Raw genomic sequence first — 26,882 nt, forward strand, 5'->3', positions numbered from 1 at the left:
AGTCTCAGCACAAATGGAAAAAGAGAACGTATCCCTGCTGCTGGGAAAACGCCTGTAGAAATGCGTACAATGAGGACAGTCTAATGGTGGGCAGTTCTGACTGGTTGATCTTAAAAAAAAAGAAAATTAGTTTACGGAGGGATGTAAAAGGAGGAAAAGCACTTGGCCAATGAAAAATGGAAAGTTTCTCCAGGATCACAGGGACAAGTTTTCCTCTGCTCTGTTTCTTCTTTTCATCTTACAATAATGCTTTTCCAAAACTGCTCCTTGCTTATATAGGCAAAGAGTAAATGAAACCAGCTTCAAAAGACTTTTTTTTTTTTTTTCAAAACGATGAAACTGGATTTTCTGTTTAGTGCTGAAAATCCAGCTTCAGTAACTTAGGCTGCACTGCTGGCAGATTCAGCAAACTTTCTTTGCCACTTGGGCACAACATAGGCCTAGCCTTTAAAGTAATCTAGCTTATCAAGTCTTTTTTTTTTTTTTTTTTTTTTACAATTTAGAACACAAACTGAGTTTCTAATTTTTTTTTTTTTTTTTTTTTTATGTCTGTGTTGGGTCTTCGTTTCTGTGCGAGGGCTTTCTCTAGTTGCAGCAAGCGGGGGCCACTCTTCATCGCGGTGCGTGGGCCTCTCACCATCGCGGCCTCTCTTGTTGCGGAGCACAGGCTCCAGACGCGCAGGCTCAGTAACTGTGGCTCATGGGCCCAGTTGCTCTGCGGCACGTGGGATCTTCCCAGACCAGGGCTCGAACCCGTGTCCCCTGCATTGGCAGGCAGATTCTCAACCACTGCACCACCAGGGAAGCCCATCATCAAGTCTTATCTTAGACAATCATTTAAAGAAAAATGCAGCCATATTACAGGTACTGGCCTGTAGTTTTCCCTGTCATGTTCTTTTTTTCATTCTACAGATTTATTCTGTGTTCCTTGTCAACCAGGGCATACACTGGCCAACAAAAGTCCTTGCTCTCGTGTCGTTTACTTGGGGGCAGGAGAGGACAGACAATAAACAAGTAAACAATCAATTAACAATATTTGAGTTGGTAGTAAGTAAAGTAGGAAGAAAAATAAAACAGGATGAATAGCCTTGGGATGTAGTTTGCTTCCTATGTTAAGTCTAAAGATAATTTTATTCTATGGTTTGTTTCTTCAGGATACATCTTTATTAGTTCGTCTACATTTTCAAGACAAAATCTAGTTTACATTTTAGAGTCGATGTAGAAGCAGATTGTTGTTGCTTCAGTATCACAAGTCACACCTTATCGATGATCAATGGCATCTTCTGAGTTCTGTGATTCACCTCCTGTTATCTGATATGTGGCAAATACATATGTTCACCCTTCATCTCAGCAGGAGGGAAGTACAGGGTGAAGTCTACTGTCTGGGCTATGGGTGTGGAACAGCTCCAGGCCAGACCATCATCTTCAGATCACCTTGCTAGTTATATTAACCATGATTTTTTTTTATATTAACTCAGTTCAAATGTCACTTCTTTATATTTTATTTATTTATTTATTTATTTGGCTGCATTGGGTCTTCGTTGCTGCGAGCAGGGGCTACTCTTAGTTGCGGTGCGTGGGCTTCTCATTGCGGTGGCTTCTCTTGTTGTGGAGCACGGGCTCTAGGCCCGCAGGCTTCAGTAGTTGCAGCACGCGGGCTCAGTAGTTGTGGCTCGTGGGCTTAGTTGCTCCACAGCATGTGGGATCTTCCCGGACCAGGGATCGAGCCCGGGTCCCCTGCATTGGCAGGTGGATTCTTAGCCACTGTGCCACCAGGGAAGTCCCAGCCATGATATTGTTTCTGGTACATTTTCTGTAATTTTGCAGTTGGTGGTGACTGAAGTTAGATTTGGTGTTGACCAAAGTAGAGAGTTAACAGATGTTACAATAAACGTGGGCAGAAGGCCCTGGGAGGTAAACAGTACCAAGGCCGGCGGATCCCTTAGCCTGATCCTTAGACCAGGAAGAAGGTGAGGGCCGCCTTGCCCCTGCAGATGGTGCTGGTGCCTTTGATGGCAGAGCAGTAACAGTGGTTGGGGAGTAACACTGGTTATTCAGCGTGAAACAGCTCAGGACAAGACTGTAGGTCACGTTCTCGATTCTTATTAACTTCTCACTTGCCGAGAACTCAGCCTCAGCTTAGCTAGAAACCCTCTTCCTGAAAAACTCTTACTTAGTTCTCATCCCTGTATTCTTGGTACCTAGTATCGGGCCTGCCACAGGGGACATTCACAAGTTTGCTTGATATATGGATTAATTACTGGGTGAGATACTGTACCCAGAGGTCAGATCCTCAAAACAATGAAGGTCAAATAATTGAGTAAAGCTATTCAAAATAGAAAGTTACGTTTAAAGCTGGGCTGGGTTCGTTAGCTATATCATTCAGTGTGCCGCCATAAGCTTATAGGTGGGGCTGTTACTGACCCCAGTTAGCAGATAAGAACGAGCAGCTCTACGAGGCTCAGCAACGTGTTCAGTCTTATTTGGCAAATGGGGAAGAGCCAGGATTCCAACTCCCACTCTGACTCCAGGACCTTGGTTTTTTAATTCTTTTATAGCCATGCTTCTCAACCCTGGGGGCATGTTAGAATCAACTGGAATTCAAAAAAAAAACCTGGTTCTTCCCACAAAGATTCTGATTTCATTGGTCTGGACCCGGGCACGGGATTTGCTAACGCTTCCCGTGTTCAGCTATGCAGTCCATCTTCCCACCTTCTGGAACTGTGTTCTAAAGGTGAGCTTTAGCCAAGGGGGCAGCTCATCTACAATATCTCAAGCTATTTTATTCTCAAGGTGGCCTTCACCTAATTCTGGGTCAGTGCTGGGGCGTGTGTGAGCCCTGCCCCCCGCCCGTGGTGCCGGAGCTCCCAGCCTGGTCTCCTGCCGAGAGCAGTCTTCTCCTGCCGCCCAGTGTCATACAAACACAGTGCTATCATTTTCTGTGTGTGTCATGACTTTAAAAAGTCTGCAAAGCACCGCCTTAGACTGGGCAATGGGATAAATGAATCTTGTTCTTATTTGCCTGTGGGTTTCAGGAAGCTCGTTTTTTTCATGCGCCCATGTCCAGTGCACACAGTCGTCCCACAGCAAGGGACAAAGTTGTTGGCCTTGGACCAGTGACCTTGCCACCTGCTGATGGCCACTGGGTTGACCTGTGAAGAGAAAATCATTAGCACAACATTCAGTGACCAGCTTTGGCCCCAGCACGCTGTGCCCACGGGAAGGAACGGTCTACCGGATGCCAGGATAGGTAGGGCTGCTAATCAGGTTAGGGGCGTCTAGGTCCCCTGATGTGTTAGTCACCACCTCTCTGCTGGGCTCCTCCCTTTCCTGTTGCTACTGGAGCAGTGGACCCGAGTGCCCCGCGATGCAGCAAACTATCTCAGATTCTCACCACTGCACAAAACACACGTGCCTGCACCAATCAGAAAAATTGTTTTAAAAAGATTTTAAATTTATTTCTAAAACATGTCCTCTAAGCTTACGCTTTAAGTTTTAAAACAAATAATAGATCTACCAGTAGTCTTCAGTGCTTTGAAGTGTGCCTGGCAATGCTTGATAAATATTTGTCGAATGTTGAATGAGTTTTGCTTAGTTGAGTTGAATGAGTTTTGCTCTGACCTGGAGCAGCTCAGCCATCACAGGGCTGCTGCAGTGTGAAGGTCAAACATTTTGAATCATCAGGTGCTAACAGTGATGTCAGATCGTAACGGCAAGCCTAGTCCAATCTGGGCAGCAAAGATTAACATCCTTTTTCCTTCAAGGCAGAGACCGGAAAGGGATTTTCTAGTCTAATTACGCTGAAGGGAAAAGGTAAGGAGAAGGGAATAAATCAATCCAGTCACAACCCAGAGACCAATGAGCCAGATTAACAGAAGGGTGACACCTGCCTTCAGAATGTTTTCCTCCAACTGATAATCTCCTCCCTGAGCCCCTCGGATCATCTCCAGATGCTTGAAAGAATGCAGATTCCTTGTTTCCAGCCGCCATCTGTATCCCAGGATGTGAGGGAAATGAGCAGTTTTCATTGGTATCCAGGTAATCCACCTGCATCTCCGAGTTTGGGCCACAGATCTGCAGAGAAGGGCAGTGAAACATCAATGCATCCCCCTGCAGCATGGTGGGGACAGCGGTGGTGTGGCTAGAGACACAATGTTAGAGCGAGGCTTTTCTTAGTGCTTCTGGCTTGATTCTCAGCACTTGGGACAATAATACAGACTGTGCTCATTTTGATCTGTCGTGATAAATGGTGTCACTGGGCAACGCCAGCGTTGTTTTTGCCCCGTGTTTGTTATCGTACTTTCATGTTTCCTGCCTCATCATACAAGAAATACTTTGATAATAAACTATATGTTCTATTTACTTGTTTGAAAAAGTTAATTCATAGGTATTTCGTAGAAGATTCTGGTAATTTCGTACAAGGTTAATATGTGAAAAATATGCTCCACTTTACTGTGTTCTTGAGAACAGTTCCATCAGAAGGGCTTAAAATTGACAATGTTATTTTCCACAACCCAGCTCACAAATCTCCTATGACTTTGGTTCCTTAAATCCTGTAGTTTCTGTTGGTCACATAACTCTGATGCTGGTTGAGTGCTTCGTTCGAGAGCTTTTTTATGGCAAATGAGAACCAACATTAATTTTAGGTGAATTTCCAAAAGACAAACCACATTTTGGCTATGTAGGGAGCTTTGTGGGCAGAATATCACACCCCAGAGCTTGTGCCTACCATATAGCTCTTAATTCCATCTTCCCAGACCGCTATGGTCTACTTTGCAGAGAGATGAAATCTCTCCGTATCTCTCTGTGCAGGATACAGTGAGGTGTCTATGCTGTGTGTATTCTTGCCTGGAATAAAACAATGCACAAATTATTCTAAAGTTGGGGGAGTCTTTTTTATTAAGCCAATGCAGAAAATAAACTTCCCCTCCCTTAATTTCTGAAGAGAAGCATTTATTCAAAACAAAATCACATGATGTTATAATTTGCATGTAAACTCTGAGGACTTAAAACAAAACTCTGAAAGTCACACTGAAGGATCCCTTATGGGTCCACTGAACACCCAGATGCCCTCTGCTGAAACTTGAGCTGTGGTCTTAGAAGAGTCCGTTTCACTGCATCTGCCATGTCTGGCAGTTTGTTCTATTATCAGTATATAAATAACCCATTAAAATGCCATTTCTTTTCATTAGAAATGCAGGATTTATTGACTCAAGTTGATGAATTATCAATATTATGCTTCTGAATGATTACTCTCAAGGTGCCTGGAGATAGAAAGTAGCAACAATTTGTCTCCAAAATAGCAAGCTGAAGTGGGTGCATAATGCTTTACGTGTGGCTTCTGAATGTGCCCAGGGTGGTCCTGGTGGGAGGATGAGGGATGTGAGAGGTGGTGAGGGATGAGAAGTCAGTTGTGCTCTTACAAGGCGTATGCATTTCATGTGGTCATACTCCAAAGGCAGACACCCAGAAGTTCCAACTGGGTGGCAATTCCATTTGCAAAAAAAAAAAGTTAAAAAACAAAAAAAACACTTTCTTCAGTCCCACAGTTATAACAGTTTTTTGCTGGACTGTCTGAATCTAATCAAGATGCAGTGTCAGTAGAAATGACACAGTCACTTGGATAATGGCTTCCTGCTGCCACATAAACGCCATGTGTCGGTTTGCTTAGTAATGACCTTGCTGTTTATCTTTTTTGGTGGTAATGATTATTTTTACTCCTGTGCAAATTTTCTTATTGTGTTCCCCATATTCAGAAGATAAATTACAACTGTGCATAACAGCTAACCACCACTTTCAAACAGTGGCGGACCTCACCAGGCTCAGAGAGCTTCGTAACCGAGAGGTGAATCTGAACTCACCCAGACCTGTTTCCATGATTTGAGCTGAACGTGCTCCAGAACTCCCACCCAGCCTCATTAGGGCTTGGCTAGGTGCCTGCCACCCCTCCAAAAATTGATTTTTTTTTTTTTTTTTAAAACAGCTTAGAAGGCCCTGAGGGCTTCAGAGCTTACCTAAAAAATGAAAACCCTTCTAGTCTCAAAGCGGTGCAAAAGAGTTAATGTCACAGAAAAAAAGAAGGATCTTTTAAGTGTATCCTGCTGATCCGTAATCTTAGTGGTACGTAAGGTACTTCATCACAACATCACCATTTTGATGATACGTTACAGAAGGGACAAGGTGGCATGAAGGGTGGAATTCAGAGAAAATTGTTGGACACGTTAAAATGGGCTGGAATAAAGGTTATAACAGCGAAGCAAACCTGGGGAGCCATGATCAGTGTGAATGAAGCTCTGGTCTCCACTCTGGCAGACATCTGTGACGATTACAAAAACCCAACAGTGACGACACAGTTTGTATTTCCAAATACACGTCCTGACGGGCTCTTGAAGAACCCATTTGTAATCCTTTATGTGGATTTAAAAACTTCGAGAAAGTAGTTATTTGTAAAAGAAGATTTGGCTTTAGTGCACTTTCACTCAGGACTTGCAAATGAGAAGTTCTGTGAACAAAAGATAGGGGAAGCAAATGGTTATCAAATGACTCCTGCAGTCTGTCCAGTTCTGTATATGATCACAGAAAGGAGGAAGAAACATGAGAAATTCTTGTCATTAGCTGGGATACTTTTGTTTCTTTAAACGTTTTGCAGGTCAGGGCTTGGCTCTGGTTTTTGTTGGAAGGGACAGGGAGAAACATCGATAGATACACCTACTGCCCAGCGAGTCTATGGACCGGCTTGATGTCTTTGGGTAAATTCTTAAACTGTGATAAACCAAGCCTGAGCCCCAGAAGGGCGTGGACGATTACACAAGACACTCAACTATGACAGCACATTGTTGACCGTGGTACAGCCAAAGGCAGGTGCTGTCAACAGCCACTTTCCTTATTTCTCAACCCCACACACCCGAGAATGTTGTCTTTGAATCATGAGCTGATACAAACTTCATATTTTTCACATGTCATTTTTGATTTGGTGACTATGTAAATAACGTTGCGACATAAATTCGAAATCTTGAGCTTCTCAGAGTACAAAGCCAACCAGGTACATTATCCATCGTGGTTTGAAGAGGCAATTAGACGGTGTTTTCAACGAAAGGGTAGGGTGGACATTTTATGTATTCTTTAAAATGTTTAGATACTTCTGAAGCTCTGTAAATATGACTCTTGTCCAATTAGCAGCTTTCTTTCCTTCTTCTAAGGAGGTATAACCCACAGTCCTGGGGCTAAATCTCCTCCCTTTGTCTTTGTCATCTCAAACTCAAAAGCCTAGTTTCTGAAAGTGTTTTTAAACCTCCTAATCACTCTGAAGTCATACAGTGACAGAATAATTCATTTTCATTCATCCAACCACCTTTCAATACTCCTGAGTATTTGAATGATACTCTAAGGCTCTTGAACGGTGTCGGTAATGACGTGTGTGTGTGTGTGTGTGTGTGTGTGTGTGTTTGTGTGTGTGTGTAGCAGGATAGGTGTACAAAGGACACAGTATAGATTCACTTACTTTCTTCCATACATCTTCTGTTAGGTTTTCAAAAAGCATTTACCTCGCCTTTAAGTAAATTATATTTTTCTTGTTCTTTCTTTTTATATTGAGCACTACGTGAAGCCTCTGGCTTTTTCACTTTTAGGTACTAAGCAAAATATGTAAATACTTCACTGTAAACTGCTGTTTTGCTGGCTCCATTACAAGTAGGAAAAAATTGTTAAATTGAAAATAGAAACAGCTGGCTTCGCCCTAGCCCTTTCCTAGTGTCATATAATTAATAGGATGCTTTTATTCGAAAGGACTGCTGTGACGTACGGTAAGCCAGTTCCAACAGCCTGGGATAGTAAGATACCAGAGGAAATAGGGATGGGCTCCGTTCCGCATCCTGTTTTTACTGATAGCCTCAAAGTATGGTGGAGAGAGTGGGGCCACTGGGAGAGCACAGCCACATGGGGATGGACTGAGTTCATGCCACTTGTGAGGGAGATTGAGGGCACAAATGGAAGAGTCAGGAATGTTTCATCATATAGGAAGGCACTCCTTCAACAGTTGGGGCTGCTAACCCTCAGAATCCCAGGAATAAGAACAGTCACTCAAAAATAAGTTAAATTCAACGGGAACACATGCAAAAGAGTTTGCTTATGGAACAAGAAAACTGGAGTGGCGCTGCAAGATGCAGAAAGGTTGGCAGGAGGTGTCTGAGTGGGAAAGGAGCAGGAGTTCTGGGACAGATGGACACTGAGAGTCGGAGACAGTGTCGAGGCTGGGCTGGCCCCCCCTCTTCCAGGACGGGAGGCTGCATAGTTCAGCAGTGACCTGGTGGCTCTGCGCCTCAGTTTCTCCATCACTAACATCGAAGTATCAGCTATAAATACTCTACCGTTGCTGTGAGGATTAAAGCAGATCATCCAGAGAGTTTTTAGCAGAGTGCCTAACACAGACTCAAAAAATGTTTTATAACATTTTTTCTCTGAATAGTAATTATCACTGTAAAATGGAAAACATATTCTAGAGTTTTAAGTCAAGAGAAAAAAGGAGTGTGTCACAAATACCTCCAAATATAGAACAGCCCGTTGGGAACAGTGGGGGTGACCTGGGGGGCCAACTCGTGCACACGTGCGGGCTCGCCTGCCCACAGAGAAAGCAAGAGGAAGCCTAAGCAGAAACCGCTGGAGCCGAAAATACCAAAGTGGGTTCCCATGGGACACCATGATGCTCTGATCCAGGACTGACCTTAAAAAGTAGCCCTTTGCCTTAGAAATCATTTTAAAACAGACACTTGCTCAAACCAAAGAGCAGGACCAGGTGATGTAAAATGTTGTCTTCCGGGACTTCCCTGGTGGTCCAGTGGCTGAGACTCCGCGCTCCCAATGCAGGGGGCCTGGGTTCCATCCCTGGTCAGGGAACTAGATCCCACAAGCCGCAACTAAGAGTTCAAATGCCGCAAGGAAAAGGTCCCGCGTGCCGCAGCGAAGATCCCGCGTACCGCAACAAAGACCTGGCGCAGCCAAATAAATAAATACTTTTTTTAAAAAAAAAGGAAAAAAAATAAACTACAAATTGTCTTCTGGGACTTACCTGGTGGTCCAGTGGTTAAGACTCCGTGCTTCCACCGCAGGGGGCGCAAGTTGGATCCCTGGTCTGGGAACTAAGATCCCGAATGCCCCGGGGCACAGCCAAAAAAATTAAAAGTCTTCCGATTCAAGATGCACAACAGGATTTTATATACCATCGGATTCTGTTTGGGCATTGCACGTTGTCTCCAAAGGATGAAAATCTGTCAACATTTACGGAGCCCAGGCTTAACCGAGGGGCAGAGCGACCACTGGGCAGTAAGGGAGAGGCTCCGAGCTGGACTCTGCAGTCCCACTGCCTCAGCGCTGGCGGACAGGCTGCAGTGCCTTCACCTGTAAGACAAGGGTGATGGTGTCTACCTAGCAGAGTCGTTGTGAAGGCTCAGTACCGTGCCCTGCATGTAGTGGACACTCGGTAAACGTAGCTCGTATTAGACATCCATTTATTCCTCATAAGAATTCTTTGGACAGGGTATTATCCCATTCCTCAGATGAAGAAATCAAAACTCAAACCGATTTGGTCCTGAAGATGGTAAAGCCAGGATTCCAACCCAGGCCTGTGAGTCAGAGCTGAACATCCAGGGGCTTCTGAGATATTACTGAAGGCACCGCGGCCAAGCTCTTGTGCCCTCACATGCTCTGCTCAGGTTGACCCTTTGAGAGAGATGCTCCCCACTTGTTGGTGCTGCCCACCTCACCCATCAGGCTCTTTCTTGCCTGAAATCCCTTCTCCAAGCCCCTGTCCCTTCCCCTTACACCTGGTGATCCTGAAGACCCAGCACAGGGCTGCCTCCTGCAGGAAGCCTTCCCTCCCTGCCCTGGGCTGGCTAGGTCCCTGTCCTCTGTCCTTCCATAGCACCCAGCAGGACCACATCTTGTTCATTTGAAGAGACCCGGCAGAGCACCAGGAACATGGTAGGCATTCAATAAATGTAAGAATAAAAAGGCTACTTTTGTAAATTCTGGTGTTTTTTTAAAAAAATCAAGTTAATTATAATACATTTTTCATAGTAAGCAGTTAATGTAATTTCTCCTAATTTAAACAACTTTCCCCATGAGTCAGGGGAGGACCATGAGATTCTTGGAGGATCTGCAGCCCCCCGAGTGGCTCTGGGCTCCCTCTGAGCCATCAGTATTGCCGTCAGCGATCAATTCTCCAAAACGCCGAGTTCCGCGATTGTTGGCGCTCTCATACATTTTCTTATATTTTAAACTTGCCTTTCCTTTCTCCCCTACTTTTTCAGCTCTATGTATCATTAAAGAAAATGATGCTGCCACGGGGAACAGGTACTGGAAATGCTACTTCCCCATAAGTAGATATAATTTGTTCTGTTTGCTTTTACTTAGAAGGTATTTTCTTCCTTCTCTTAAATTACTTCCATCCATTTCTATAACAAGCTCTGAATTCATTTTTATCTGTGTTCATGAGATATAGACGAAACTTCCTAAGTCTGGAAACTATAAAGAACTATTTCTAGAATTTTGTTAACAGTTATAAGTGAATTAAACGCTGTGTGATAAGTAAGGTTTCAATAACAGTAAGTTAACTGGTGATTTTTTTTAACATTATTATAATACCCAGCTTAGCAATCTCCCCCTTTTTTTAAGAAAAACTTTTTATTATGGACATTTTAAAATATATGCTTGGACTTCCCTGGTGGCGCAGTGGTTAGGAATCCGCCTGCCAATGCAGCAGACACGGGTTCGATCCCTGGTCCGGGAAGATCCCACATGCCACGGAGCAACTAAGCCCGTGCGCCACGACTACTGAGCCTGCGTGCTGCAACTACATGGCATGCGCCTAGAGCGTGCACGCCTAGAGCCCGTGCTCCGCAACAAGAGAAGCCCCTGCTCGCCGCAACTAGAGAAAGGCCCACGCGCAGCAACGAGGACCCAACGCAGCCAAAAATATAAATAAATTTAAATATATATATATATATATGCAAAAACAGAGAGAATATGATATTGAACCCTCACATTTCAAAAAGTTTGAGATATCAACCTAGCACTTCTCTCCCCTTCCACCCGTTTCCTTCCTCTCCCATCTCAGCAGAAAGGAGGGAAGGGGACCCACTGGTTGCAATGCTGACTTTTCTGTCCCCCTCTCCTTCCTTCCCTGCTGTTCCGAGTCTAGGTTCCACTGCAGTGACAGCTGCCCACACACCTCTCGTTTGTGTACCCACACCTACAAACACAGACCTCACACACACACCCCCACACACACCCACAACTGCACAACACAAACACACACACCTTCACCCAGCCCTCTACCTCATTCACCATCTTCCTTAGGTATAAGATATTAGGACAGAAACTTGGTTGGCAATCTACTAACTTGAGTTAGTAGACATGAAAAAGTATGAAGCCACAAGTGCTTCTGAAAACAAAATTATTCAATAGAAAAATACTCTGTAGATCAGATTTTTTAAAAAAGTAACATCCTACTGATTGGTGGACTCGTGGGAGGGTGTCCCCCATGGGCCTCAATGTGACCGTCCTCTGCCCATCCCCCCAGGGGCAGCATGGAGGGTTTACAGCCAGCTCTCTGTCTAGCCAGCTGTGCATCCTTGAGCATTACATTTCTCCATTTGTAAAACGGGACGTTGATCTAGGCCATCCTGGAGATTGTCACCTCTAAAAGTGTGGTTGGCTATTTAAGAAAAAGTGCTGTGACAGTTCAGAGTGACAGAATGACTAACTGAGAGCGTCTCAAGTCGGCGACGTTGACTTGCTCCTCTTTAGTCTCTCTGCTCATCCGCCTTTGCACTGGTTCTCAACTCAGCTGTTCATTAGACTTCCTTGGGGAGCTTTTTAAGAGATGCAGATGCTTGGGTCCCAAGCCCGACCAATAATTACATCCGAATATGTGGCACTGGGCATCTGTATCTTTTAAAAGGTCCCCAGGTGATTCCACTGTGCAGCCAGGGTTAAGAAGCACTGCTCTATACAAATGACACAGTCAAAAGCAAAGCAAAGGAGGCAGGACTTGGGTAAGTTACAAGCTGCATCTGTGAGGAGATGTGATTTCAGATAAAGTGTTTTGATTGTCTCACTTCTACAGGAGCTCTTGTCCTTAACATCGCTGAGAGCATAGCCTGACATCAGTCCCCATCGCCCTCAGAACCAAATCCAAACTCCTTGACCTGGCTTACGCAGCTCTTTGTGATCTGACTTTTGCTGATTTCTGCTGCCCCAGCCTCATTTTTCAGTTGGCCCCAGTGGAGAGTAATCACATGTCTGGTTTTTTCCAGCTTCAAGCCTTTGTATCTTCCCTACCCCTCTCCTTTCTTATCTAACCTTACCTCCCACCCCTGTACTTGGCCAACTTCTGCATATCATTCAGGTTCTCCAGTGGACTTTCTTTTTCTTCCCTGGGTACTCCCATAGCCCACTCTGCATACCCACTGGCACACTCAATCACACTGCACTTGATTCCCAGCCCCACAGACTGTTAAATTCCACAAAAGTCAAGAGTGTGGCTTATTCTCCACTGCGTCCCCTGTATTTCACATGGCCAGGTTGAGTGAATATTGGTGGAAAGAATGAATGAATAACTGAATGACTACACAATAAAAAAGGAAAGAGAAATTCTTAAGGAACTGAGTCACGGTAAATTAGAGAAACCAGGTCCTCTAAATGAATGACTACGCAAGAAAAAATTCTTAATGATTGATTCACACTAAGCCAGGTAAGTCAGGTCCTATCCCTATATTCTCTTTTATTTAAGACCATTCTTTAATGCCAGGGAGAGGGGGAGCCACAGTGAGGAAGCAGACTAACTTTCCACCAAAAGGAGCTTAATTTCCTTGGAGATTTGGGCTGCATTATTTCCTCCATAAACAAAAGTAGTCAACAGAGTTAATACCAAAAAGCAAAAAAGAGGAATGTATTTTAATATCCGTTAATGCATTTTTTTAGTGAACCTTTATAATTCTTTTAATTAATGAAATATTTGCAGATAAAAATGATAGTATGTTTGCAATTTACTTAAAAACTCCAGAGGGGGGACTTCCCCGGTGGCACAGTGGATAAGACTCTGCGCTCCCAATGCAGGGGCCCAGGTTCGTTCCCTGGTCAGGGAACTAGATCCCACATGCATGCCACAACTAAGGAGCCCACAAGCTGCAACTAAGGAGCCCACGTGCTGCAACTAAGGAGCCGGCAAGCCGCAACTAAGGAGCCTGCCTGCCGCAACTAAGACCCGACACAACCAAATAAATAAAAATAAATATTAAAAAAAAAAAAAAAAACTCCAGAGGGGGAGAGGGAGGCATAGAGGTACAGGTGAAACAAGACTGGACAAGAATTGATAGCTTTAGAAGCTGGGTGGACACATGGGGGTTCATTATATTATTTTCTCTGCTTTGGCATAAAGTTTGAAACTGTCCAAAGTAGAATGTTAAAAAATAAATGTCAAAAAAATAAACTTGTGGAAGGAAGTTTTTCCCTGCATTGCCACTTGGTTCAATGAGTGTTAAAAAAAAAAAAAAAAAAAGGCAGCCATACATCATCCGGAGCCAGCTTGGTCTTAGTCAGTTGAAAAACAGGAATGTTCTCCAAGGTTAGTAAACTGTAATCAGTTCCACATAGTTTTCAGGCACCAGAGTTTACAAGTCACTGCAGTTGATTTGTAACTCCATTCATATGTCCACAAGAAATACAGCCTGTGTCGATGTTCCCCTCTATTTGCTTAGCCAAACAATGCTTTTCCACAGCACATTCAATCTCGAAACCGACCCAGGACCCCATTTTACGATCACTGGCACCACCCTGTCTTTCCGCATTGTTTTCACAAATTCAAAACCTCCCCTTTTTAAAGTTAGCAAAAATCTGCAGCAGTGTCTCTTTTTATTACTTCTAACATTTGTTGACCCAAACGCAGGGATTCTTTCTTCTCCCAGGGGCCTTTCACCGCAGCCAGGAACGTGCGTCCATGTGGCCACGGGTTCTTCCTTCCCGATGCCGCCGTCCTCAGCTGCAGCTGCTTCCGCCCCGCGCAGAAAGCGGGAGGGTTTTCCCACCAATTTCAGGCCACGCCCTTCCCACCTTCTGGTCCGCAGAGCGCGCCCTCCCCAGCCTGGCGCAAGCTCGGAGCGAAGGTTCCGGGCCAACACAGGTTCCGGGGCTTCGGTGGGTTTCTCATCTAACGCGGGGAGTCCAGTCCTTCCTTCCAGCTTCTCACCCCCTTTCGTCTTGAATGATTCCACCTACAGACTCCATTTTTCCCACTGCCTCGCCCAGAGGTCGCAGTCACCTCCCTGACCCCGCCCCCGCCCCCCCCTCCGCTCTGGGTCTCCTTTCAGATTTCCCTCCTCTTTCCTTTGCCTCTTTTCCTATTTCATCCAAGTCAGATCTGAAGGCGCTTCTGATTGCAACTATGTGCAATTTCCCGTGTCTGCTGGAGGTGGGTTTTGTTTGTTTTGTTTTGATGGTATCCTAAAAACCACTTACGTGACACGTTTCTCCTGTCTTGGAAAGGTCTGTATCAGTACACTTAAGCCAAGATTGTTCCTTTTACTTCTTCGATCCTGTACTCTACTGTGCCCGTAGGCTTCTAAGAACTGTTTTCGTAGACATAGTAGTTTCGTAGTTTTCGTTTGCTACTTTGGGGTACCTTCTTTTGCTGTGTTGTTTTTGAGCGTGCCATGACTCTTTTTGTATCTTTCATCAACCCTGAGAAAAAGGGTACTTTTATAAAAGAAACGGAGACGCAGAGAAGTTGATTCACTCAGATTACAGCTAGTGACTGGCGGAGCCCCATTCTCCTCCTCACTCAGTCACTGCTTTACCCATTCACTCCGTGAAGATTTATTTAATCACTCATTCTGTGCTGGCGACCTTCCAAGTCTAGAGTTTGAGAATGAGTCTTTAAAAATTAAAAGCCTGGGATTTATTTAAGAATAAAATATTTACTTTTCATCTCATTAGTGAAGTGACTTGTAATCTTTGATATTAATTTATTTCAGGCCACAGAAATCATCAGTGTACACGCTTGGATTTCATTATAAAACTTTTGCTGAACAAATGTAAGGTAGAAATGAAAACCCTAGACCGAAAGCTTTCATTCAGTAGTGGTAATTCTTTTCATTCCAATCATTGTAGGGAGGCCCCTTTAAGATCAAACAGACTGTGCCCAAATCCCCCAATGCTACTTAACTAGTTGGGCAAGTTACTCATCATTTTGAGCCTATTTCTTCATCTTTAAAAGGAGGGTAATGGATTTGTTGCATACATAAAGTGCTTAGGCGAGTGTAAGTTATCTGGAAAGCACTTAATAAATATAGTTCCCTTTTCTTCCCCTGTCAACTGTAAATTTATCATTAACAGTGAAGAGTAGAATGTTTTCATAATAGGCAAACAAGTCTTATTCTTTCCCATCCTGCACCAAACTGTCCTGGAAACAGTATAAATACGTGACAAAATGTGTTTTAGTTTCACTGCCTCTTCCTTCTGTAGTCTACCATTTGATTGATGTGTTTATGAGAAATGAATGACAAGGTAGCATGCGGTGGAAGGATCCCAGGATGGTTGTAACCTACACCCTGGATGATCACCCCCAATTCGTGGAAAGTTGGATGAAAATAGTAGCTGAGAAAAATATACTGAGTTTTAAAAATATGATCTGACTAGTTGCTTTCTTCTTTGCGCTTACTACCTTCAGGTAGTACATGAGTTTTCTAATTATCTTTAAAAGATTTTTACTGAAACAAATTCACAAGTCTTTCTTTTTGGGGCGGGAGGGGAGCAGCTTTCCTATTTGTTGGTTGGTTTGTTGTATTTTAAGAGGGATGGAATTGTCGATTTACCATTACATGTGTCCCATTTCAACAATAAGATTAGAAAAATGTATGATTTCAAAATCATCTTCAAATCAAAATCATCATCAAAACAATAAAGCGGTGTTCCAGATCAGAGAGAGACTTGTTATGAGTTCTACAAAATCTTTTCTTAAAAAATGGAACCATTTTCCAGCCTACACTGTTCATGAAAATCAAATGCACCTCTTGGCAAAGGAAGAGATTTCAAGTGTGTAAATTCTATTTTCTGATACAGGATATTTATTTGTCATTAGCCAGCACTCTACCTGTTCATACTATAGATGTGACTGCTTTCTATTCTGAGTATATACTAAAGTGTATAGTTTCCGCCTTCCTTAAACAGATAAATGATAATGGATACAAAATGCTTTAACTGTAGCACACTTTTCAAATGTTAACTGTAAAGAGGAAAAACATATTATAGATTCCTGTTTTTAAAAATTACCCATAGCCACTTATGTTCCAGAACTAGGTCATATTTTTTGGGTGGTCAAATGTTTATATTTTAAAATGATTCCTGGCTGTTACAAATGATTTTTGCTGAAACCTAGGAAACTAGACTGCATATTGTTAATGGAAAACATATTCTCTTAGGTGAGTGATATTCTCAATTATTGTTTTTTGTAATTAAATGTAGATGTTAGCATATAGGCATTGCTTTATTTTTAGAAAATTTGGGGTTCACGGGTAGGGAAAGCTCAGAAAACAGATTTTTTAAAAACAAAATTGCTTTTTTTGTAGAATCTGTTTAAAAGACACTTTGGAGCAATAATATATTTTTTTTTCTTTTTTTTTTTTTTTTTTTTAAATATCAGAGAGGGTTGTTCTAAGTAACACAGAGGGAAAGACATGATCTTCCATTACAGTGACAGCACTTAGCCATAATCACCATGTCAGGACATCTTCTTTACAGGTAAAAGACATTGAATAATAGAATTTACTTGAGAAAGGCTGAGACTATTTTGAATTGTCTGGTCTTGAGATATTTATCAAGCAGGGGCCAGTACTTCTCAGAGAACCATAACTACTTAGTGGGTGATTTTCCCGGACTGCCATCTTCAAAAGTGCTACCTTTGACAGTGACACAAAACAGTAGCTCTCAGTCTTAGCGGCCGAACAATTGATTCTAATTGTCTTCACTGTTCCCTCTTTCCTATCGCAGAATCGGAAGACTTTTTGATGGTACAGAGCCCATTGTTTTGGACAGTCTCAAACAGCACTATTTCATTGACAGAGATGGACAGATGTTCAGATATATCTTGAATTTTCTACGAACATCAAAACTCCTCATTCCTGATGATTTCAAGGTGAGGGATTCATATTAAATTACCAACAGCATAAATATGTGCTTTGTTTTGATATGCTCCAAAAAATATTTCCAGTTCTACGTTTTTAACATACACCAACTCTAATGGCATCAGAGGTTTCTGACATGGTTATACTGTCTTAATGAAATAGAGTATATGGTCATTAAAGTTTTACATGGCCAAAAGAGGACAACTTTTATGTGAAGAATAGAATTACAACTCATTTGAATACATTGAAAATAAGTTGGTTAAATTCAAAGCTTATTTCTGACAAGTCTTAGGTAGAGAATAAAAGGAAACCTCCTTACCTTAATAAAGACTTTCTCTCCCAGAAATTTAAAGGAAGAATTATACTTATCAGTAAAATTTTAGAAATGTGCCCTTTTAAAGTTACTAACAAGTGTTAAAGTTAGTCCTACATGGTGCTGGCAACTCCAGGCAATGAAATTAGACAAGAACAAATAGAAAGTGTTAATATTAGAAGGGTGTATACAAAAATGTTATCTTTGCAACTGTTAATACTTCTCTAAATAGAAGATTCTAAGGGATCAATTAAATACTATTACAACTAATAAAGAACTCATTAAAGCATCCACATTCAGGGTCAATATATTACTATCAACAGCTTACCAATAGAAGACCAAAAGCCAATTATAAAATGTAATGGGAAAATGTACCACTAACAGTAACAACGAAAATTATAACACCCAGGAATAAACTTAAGAAATATGCAAAGCCTGATTAAGAAAACTGCAAATCTCTACATACAAGTTTAAAACAAGAATTGAATAGATGAAGAGACATCCTCTGTTCCTGGTTGGGAAGCTTCAATATTGTAAAGATGTCAGCTATGCCCAAATTACCTTATACATTCAGTGCAAACCCACTTAAGTCACAAACTTTTTTAAGGAAATATGACCCATTTATAAAGTTTGTGTAGAAGAAAAGAATGCTTAAGAAGAGCTAAAAAATATTTGGTGGTGATAGTAATGGTGGGCAATAGTGGATGTGTCCTACCAGACATCACAACATACTATAGCGCTACAGTGATTAGAAAGTGTGATCCTGACAGGGCTAAATTGTACACATAGATCAATGGAGAAAACAGGGTTTGGAGACAGATGTGTGTGTATGTAGGAATTTGATATATTATAAAGGTGGTATTTCAAATCTGTGGGAAAAGAAAGGAATAGTCAGTAATTGGCACTGAGACAATTGGCACTAAGATCTTTGGAAAAAATGTAAAGCCAGAGTCCTATCTCTGTCATAAGGTCACCAAAATTCCAGGAATAAACATAAAAATTAAAGCTGTAAAAGTATTGGAAGAAAATAAAAAGGAATTTCCAAAAGTATAATTTTCAGGCAGTGAGGGCCTACTTAAGCAAGACTTACTACCCAGAAGCCATCCTTAAAAAAAGAAAAAAATTGTTGAACTAAAGACACCATATACAAATAAAAAACAAGTGTCAGACTAGTTGAAATATTTGCAACAAAAAATTAATATCCATCATAAAATAGCTCCTAAAAATCTATAGGAAACATGCAAACAATCCAATGGAAAACATTTAAAAATGTAAACAAAAGCTTCTCAAAGAAAAGAATAGAATAGAAATTGCCAATAAACATTTGAAAAGATATTCAATCTCTCTAGTATCAAAGAAATAAAACTTAAATGAGATACCCCCTTTTATCCATCAGATTGGCAAAGATTAAAAAATTGGTAATATATAGTATTGGGGAACATACAGTGTGGTTGGGAGTGAAAACTATTAAACATTTTTGGAGGACAATTTAGTGGTAGTTTTAATTTAGTTTTGATTTAGCAATTCCATGTCTATTAATTTATCTTCTAGAAGTAACACATAAATATGCAAAAATATATGTACATAGAATGTTTATTATAATTATATTTGTAATAGTAAAAATTGGACACCATTAACAAATGTTCAACAATGGCAGATGGTTACAAATATTACACACTATTCATACTATGGATTAGTTGATGTATGGGGGGAAAAAATCACCAAGATTTTATTCAGTGAAAGCATTAAGTTGCAGAATATGTATAGTATGTTTCTATTTATGTAAAAAATTATGGGTATGTATGTGTCAATAGATAGAAAAAGATCTGGAAGAATAGATCCCAAATCAATAGGGGTTCGGGGGGCTCTCATCCATCCTCTCCTTCAGGACTTTGACCTGTGGGGTACGGGCCAAGGGTGACTAGCCATATGGAAAAGAGAGTGTAGAAGGGTCATATCATGTACACATTTCTCTTACATGAAAACAATATACATTTGGCAGAAAAATAAGAGAATCATAACTGCAACGAGTGTGTGCAGTGCCCCGCAGCCCTGGAATGAATCGGAGGAACTCTTGTGTCCCTGCTGTTCCCCAGCCAGTTGGGGGTTCCCGGGGGCCTCTCACGGTGCTGAGCAGGATTCCAGGGTTTACAGACGTTGGAAGTTGGTGTGTGCAACGTGGCTCCTAAATGCAAAAGTCGGCAACTTTACCAAGGATGGTCTCCTCCAACTCAGGAAGGAAAACGTATTGCGAGTCTCTAATACGGCTCCTTCCTAGACGGTGTCCAAGGATGCTCTTCAACGTAGACACTCTTCTCTCCACTTGCCCTTTCCTGCCTTCCCCTCGTGCCACGTCATTCATCTGCGAACATCTTCCGCAGTGGCCGCAGGGGACTCTCCGGGCTCCAGCCCTCAGTCTGGAGCTGGGGACCCACCTGCTTAGACACGAGGGCAGAGCGAGCCGGCGGGTTTAGACAGCGGGCCCCTCGCTGCAGGGACCCCCCAGCTGCAGAGTTGACAGCCGGCCGCTTCGCACACCAGCTGCAGCGGATCGGGAGCTCGGAGGGAAGTCTTCTAGAAAGCAGGCAGAGGCCCTACGTGGAGATGCGAAGCGGGGCTGAGTCCTGCACTGGGCACAGAAGGGAGGGAAGGAGTGGGGGAGGGGGAGAGGCCTGCTGCGCCTGGGCGGGGGCTTCGGCGGGGACCCCAGCCTCTCATCAGACCCGGCGCCCCGCGGGGCAGGCGTTCGCTCCCGGGTTAGGGCTGGGAGAGCAAGTCGGCGAGTAGAGAAAGGGCTGAAAGAATGAGAGCCAAGGTTTCCTTCCTTTCTGGTGTTTTCCTAGAAGGAAGGCACTAGGAGTGGGAAAGGGGGTGGAGGAGAGAAATTTCACCTTTAGCTCTATTTGAAGGTGATTGCATTTCCAGACGCCCACTCAGAACATTGACCTGGATAGTTCACTGGCCCCGTAAACGAGCTGCCCACCCAGGAGCGGCGGGGCCCACCTCCTCCTCCTTACCGCCGCCGCCAGCACCGTGAAACCCGCGCCTCTCCCCTTGCGTCCTGTCCATCTCAGTGAAAATGCCAGAATCCACCGTCCTGCTCCAGGCCCCACCCTCCCACATCCATCCATCGGTGGCTCTGCCTAGAGCACCCTCCGGACACTTCTCGAATCAATTCACCCCACTCATCCCCCCTCCCTAGTCCAAGGCCCGGCAACTCTCTGGATGACTCAGGGTCGCTTCATAATTGGTGTCCCGTCTCCCACCTTTAACCCTTCTCATCCACTCTCCATGTTGAAACCAGGAGACACTTTTTTCCATTAAACTTTTTATTTTGAGATCGTGGTCGATTCTCATGCAGCTGTAAGAAATAATGGTGAGATCCTGTGTTACCCAGTTCCCCCCACCCCAGTGTAACATCTTGCAAAATTATACTACAACCTCACAACTGGGATGTCAGCATTGTCACAGTCAAGGTACAGAACATTTCCATCATGGCCAGGATCCCTCCTGTTGCCCTTTTGTAGCTATGCCCTCCTCCCTCTCCCCCTCCCCCATCTCCCACCCCATCCCTCACCAAGGGACGCTTTTAACAAACATCGTGTATAGTGACTTGCTCCTGCTTCAAACTCTGCAGGAGTTTCCCATTCCTCGTTCATGGAGCAAAGCAGCACATCCCTGTCAGAGCCCACGAGGCCCCTGCCCACCTCACCCGGCTCTTAACCTACACGTGTGCCACACCATCTTCTTGTTCCCCTTCAGAGCAGCCCGCTGTGTCTGTCTGATGCTCTTTCCCTGGCCTTTATTTGTCACTTAGGGCTCATCATATTCATCACTAAGCCATCGTGTGCCTAGTCTAGCTTAGATTTGCCTGTATCCCCGCTTCTCCATGGTCACACACAGTGTATTTGTAATTATTTGTCTCTGTTGTTTAGCACTATGTACCCAGCTGTATGTTAGCAAATGCTTTCAGCTACAAGTGTTGAAATAGCCAATCAACAGCACCTTAAACTAATGGAGATTTGTTTTTCTCACATAAGAAATCAGAGGTCCATGGCTGTTGGCAGTGGTTTCTGCTCAGTGATGGTATCAAAGACAGGACTCTCTCTTTTTGTTTTGTCACCCTCAGTGTTGACGTTCTGGCCTCATGCTTGTCACCTCAGGGTCTTAAGGTGACTGCCACAGCTCCAGGCATCACATCCTCATTCAAGGCAGGAAAAGGGGACAGAAAGCTTATAACTCACAAGACTTCGTCCTTGTCAGAAGATTCCCAGGTTCTCTTTATATCTCATTGGCTAGAACTGAGCCTCCCCTAGCTGCAAAGGAGGCTAAAAAGTGAATTTTTTTCTTTTTCAGCCTCTACAGTGAGAGAAATGGGCAAAGGCTAAGGGGTTGGGAATAGCTATTGGGGAAGCTAGCCAGCAGTGTCTGTCACACTAGCTCAGCCCTGCACATAGTAACATATAAATATCTGTGGCATAAGTGAATGAATACACGGATGGATGAGTAAATGAATGAAGTGAGTCTCACATTCAAACCAGATTCTCATTCATACCTGGTCATATACTTCCTTATATGTGAACTTTGGATATTTTGTATGTATATCCTGACTCTTTAACTACTTTGTAAGAGTCTCACAAACAGGATCATTTTTATGTTTTTCTAGAGGACATTGTGTGCTGGACACGTAATAATTACTTAGTATTAATTAATTTAAACACAGCCGAAAAAGGTCAAGAGAGTCATAGGAGACCAGAAACTAACTATAAGTAGGCAGAGTACACTTCCATTTAAAATCATATAGGACTAAATGGAAAATATAAAACATGTATGTATGTAATATCATCATCCTAAGCTACTTGTCAGTGTAGTATATTAATTTATAATTTCCATGATTAAAAGAGATGCAGAGTCCAGGGAATATAAAACAATTTATGGGGAATTACAGTCAGAAAATGATAATAGCCATTTGTTTTTAGTTGCTTTATGTTCCAGAAACAGAGCTAGGTGTTTTAAACACATTTAAATGTGGCAGGCATTATTTTTCCTCCAAGAATATTCAGGTTGGATGCTGGGGAGAGAAAAACTGCATGGGAGAGAAGCTGTGGCCCATTCCAGAGGACAGTCCCTTGAGGACTCACCCAGTCACCACCCCCAGCCCCCCACCCCTGGCTAGGATTGGGATGGGAACCTTTGGTGCTCCCTTGGGATTCCAGAGCTCTGAAAGACCTGCTGTTCATCAATTCTAAGCACAGAACACACCCTTTAATTGCCTAAGGTTCTAACTGTAGCCCACACTTGGGGAAAAAGACAAAAAGCATGTCAGATGAAACTCACGTATCCCAGGGCCCTGAAATGTTTCCCACAGAACCTCTGGGTGACAGGCTGTAAATTACAGGGAGTCTGGAACCTGGCAGAGCAGCCAAAGGACAGGTGATGATGGAAGTGCGTCCACCGCAGTCTGTGCGAATCACAAACGTGGGCGCACACAGATGGGCTCAGTCTGCCCGTCCCTGAGCAGTACTATAGTGCTTTCTTCCTTGGCAGAGTTTATCTCCTGACCTTGGGAAAGGGACAGGGCATTTGGCTTGTGGAGAGAATCTCTCTTACTGGGTTTGCAGGGAGAGCATTCCTTGATGAGCTGCTCCCCTCTCCAGCTATTTAACGCTGGGTTGAGCAAATGCATGAAATCTTGAAATCACAGCATCCTGCGACCCTGAAAATCTCGTTCTGCAAATGTGCCGTCTGAGCTAGATACCCATTTAACAATTTAGATAATTTCATACTTCAGAACACCACTTAAGTGGCAGCTGCTTGTGCGCTGCTCCCACTGAAAGGCGTTGGAATCTGTTCTCTAGATAAGTGATTGTAGAACTTCTCTGCCGTGTTTTATTATGGATAATAATAAAACTTCCCTTCATTTCCCCTCACCCCTAATTATACTGATTTGTTCACTGTTGCTCTATCTTCTGCTCACTCCCAGGCATGCATGGGCGTGTGTGTGGGTGCACACACCCATATACACACGCATGCACACAGTTGGCATTCCCAGCACATCAGGAGTCCAGAGCTTTGGTTCCTTTTTTGATGGGGAACCACAAAATTACCCCTCTCTAGGCTTCTATTCTGAACCCCTTTGGTAAGTGCCCCCATGTTGCTAACATCTTTTGTGGTCTCTGGATAGATGTCTCCCCTTCTTAGATAAAGAAAAATTTGCTAACAGACAGCCTCCAGCTTACCTCTCCCTGGCTTAAGTTCAAAAGTCTATTAGTTATTTCTAATAACCTTTTAATATTGCAGAAGAAGTATATGTACATTGTAGGAAATCTGGAAAAATAGACAAGCAAAAAGAAAAGTTTCAACAGTATATTCCCACCACTCAGAGATTGCCGATGTTAAAACTTCAGTGCATAGGCTTCTGGGTCTTTTGCTATGCTTATTTCAGACTTATATCTGAAATATATAATAATATATTAAATATATATATATAAATATATATATAAATATATCTTATATCTGCAAGATATATATCTTTCTTATATCTTATATAATAATATATTATATAATATATAATAATATACATAATAATATATTATTATATATATTATATATAATAATATATTATTATATATTATATAATATATATAATATATATATAATATATATGATATATATAATATATATATCTTATATAATAATATATTAAATATATATATAAATATATCTTATATCTGAAAGATATATATCTTTCTTATATCTTATTTCTTATATATATTTCTTATATCTGAAGTATATAATAATATATTATATATATATAAATATATATATATATATATGCTTATATCTCTACCTTTCCATTTTAATAAAATTTTATTTCCTCTAATACTGCAACCGTATTCAGATTTCCCTGGTTGACCCCCAGAATGTCCTTTCTATATGGGTTTTTTTTTTTTTTTTTGATCCAGGGATTCTTTATTTTTTATTTTATTTTTGGCTGCGTTGGGTCTTTGTTGCTGCGCGTGGGCTTTCTCTAGTGGTGAGTGGAGGCTACTCTTCGTTGCAGTGCGCAGGCTTCTCATTGTGGTGGCTTCTCTTGTTGAGCACAGGCTCTAGGCGCGCGGGCTGCAGTAGTTGTGACACGCGGGCTCAGTAGTTGCGGCTCGCGGGCTCTAGAGCACAGGCTCCGTGGTTGCGGTGCACAGGCTTAGATGCTCTGCAGCATGGGGGTTCTTCCCGGACCAGGGATTGAACCCCTGTGCCCTGCATTGGCAGGCAGATTCTTATCCACTGAGCCACCAGGGAAGTCCCTTCTGTGTGGTTTTTCCAAGCTGGTATCTGATCCGAGACCTCAATGAACCTAGTTATGTCCCTTCCTTTTATTATCTAGCATAGTCCCTTTTAATATGATGCTGACTTGCTGAAGAGACCGGGCCAGTTGCCCTACACAATGTCCCACCATCTGGATTTGTCTGGTTGCTTTGTCATGTGAGCTCATTACGCTAACCTCTCATCTCCTGTAAACTGCAACTTGTATCTAAAGACTTGATAGGTTTAAGTTAAATATTTTGGTGAGAATACATCTCCAGTGATGTTGGGTACTTCATATTACGTCACATTAGCAAACACATGTGGTTGAATCACCATTAATGATGCTAGGAGTGACCGTTCAATCAGGGTGCGTTCTGTGCTCCTGTAGTTGCAACAAAAATGATTCCTGTCTAGCTCAGAGTTTCTCAGCTCACAGTATTAACATTTTGAGCCACATGATTGTTGTGGTACGGCTGTCCCATGCATTGTCAGATGTTGAGTAGCATGCCCGGCCTCTACCCACTACATGCCAGTAGCACCCAACCCCTCCCAGTTATAGAACCAACAATGTCTCCAGACATTGCAAAATGTCCTAGCTTAAGGAAAAGAGGAAGGAAGGATTTATGGGAAGGATTCTCGTTTATCTCACAGAATTAGTGGGAACATTCTCTCAGGGGTGGAAACACCACGGCAGCTCTGACAACCTCGGTTGTGGGAGTCTGTGGGCTTCTAGAATGCTGCCCTTAACCTGGCTCTGCCCCAGCAATGCCCAGGGTCTCTCTCCCCTTTTTTGGTTCCACAGAGAGACCATCTGATTGGCTCCAGTTGGCTCCGATGCTGGTGCTTTAGCCAATCAGCTGTGGCAACACAGACATGGCTTCTAGATACTCATTCCTGAGGAACGAACTTTCTCAGAGGAGGCAGAGTGCTGAGCTGGGGAGACACCCCCCACCCCGCCCCCTGCCGGAAGTTTCTTCTTCCCTAGCACCTGAGAGGGTGCCCACTCAGGATGTCGGCCCCCGCCCACGGTCTCAGCTCTGCCACCTAGAGTTTGCGTCCCTGCTGCAGAGACCGTTGCTCCTGGTACGCCTGCCGAGCCCCACTTCTCTCCCTCTCCCCAGGACACCCCCTCCAAGGCAGGACAAGCTGCAGTAACCAGAGGTAGCAGCCAGCGCCAGCGCCCTGTCAGATAGCATCCCAGCCCTGGCCCTCGCCACACCTGCACATGAGCCCTAACTCCTGCAGCCTCGTGACCGGGTGACTTGCCGCGCCAGGGTGTGGCTTCCAGATGCACATGCATCTGCCATCAGCACCCTGTCATTGTCACCTGTGGACACCTTAGCTTTTCTCTGGGAGAGTCAGAGAGTGGGGGGTGGAGACAGTGGCCGGGTAGAGAAGGGACCTTGCCACCTCTCGCGTTACCTTCAGTAGCCATCAGGCCTGGGCATCCTTGGCCCAGGAAAAGGAGTGGTCGGGAGGAGCTGGCAGATGGTGTTCAGATGGTGCTGAACAGGGAAGAAGCCTCCTGGCCAGAAGTAACAAGTGGTAGCAGGGCAAAAGGAGTGAGTGGGCCAGTCCTCCTGGGCTTTGAAGAAAAGGAAGGGGTTTGGGGGCGGGGAGAGCAGACTAGGCGGAGCACAGAGGAGTTTTAAGGCAGTGAAACTACCTTGTATGATATTATAATGGTGGATACATGTCATCAGACAGTTGTCCAAACTCACACAATGTTCAACAGCGAGAGTGAACATGAGGACTTCGGTTATGATGTGTCAGTGTAAGTTCATAGATTGTAACAAATGGACCAGTCTGGTGGAGGCTTTGGGTAGCCGGGGAGGCTGTGCATGGGTGGGGGGAGGGGGTATATGGGAAGCCTCTCTACCTTCGGCTCAGTTTTGCTGTGAACAAAACTGCTCTAAAAAAAGAACACTGAAAGGAAGGAGAAAAGGAAGGAAGGGAGGGAGGAAAGGAGGGTTACAGAGCCAGGGAAATTAAGAACCTTAGAGGTCCCAAAACTCAAACACTGAAAAACCTGTGATGGCCCATCTCCCCCTAAAAAACAAATGTTTTTAAAGCAAAGTTTTATAAGG

At 43.3% G+C, this 26,882-nt stretch overlaps 1 protein-coding gene across 5 annotated transcripts in view; it reads left to right on the forward strand.

Moving 5' to 3' along the window:
• The window catches only part of KCTD1 (potassium channel tetramerization domain containing 1), a 182,010-nt gene that overhangs the window by 143,891 nt on the left and 11,237 nt on the right, over positions 1-26,882 (forward strand). For all 5 annotated transcript variants that reach the window (XM_082416033.1, XM_082416035.1, XM_082416032.1 and 2 more), the window contains one exon: positions 17,041-17,185. In XM_082416033.1, the coding sequence (XP_082272159.1) occupies positions 17,041-17,185 (145 nt within the window). The remainder of the gene's footprint in view (positions 1-17,040; positions 17,186-26,882) is intronic.

This window comes from Balaenoptera physalus (genome assembly GCF_965194825.1).
Source record: "Balaenoptera physalus genome assembly, chromosome: 12".
NCBI classification, from domain to species: Eukaryota; Metazoa; Chordata; class Mammalia; order Artiodactyla; family Balaenopteridae; genus Balaenoptera; species Balaenoptera physalus.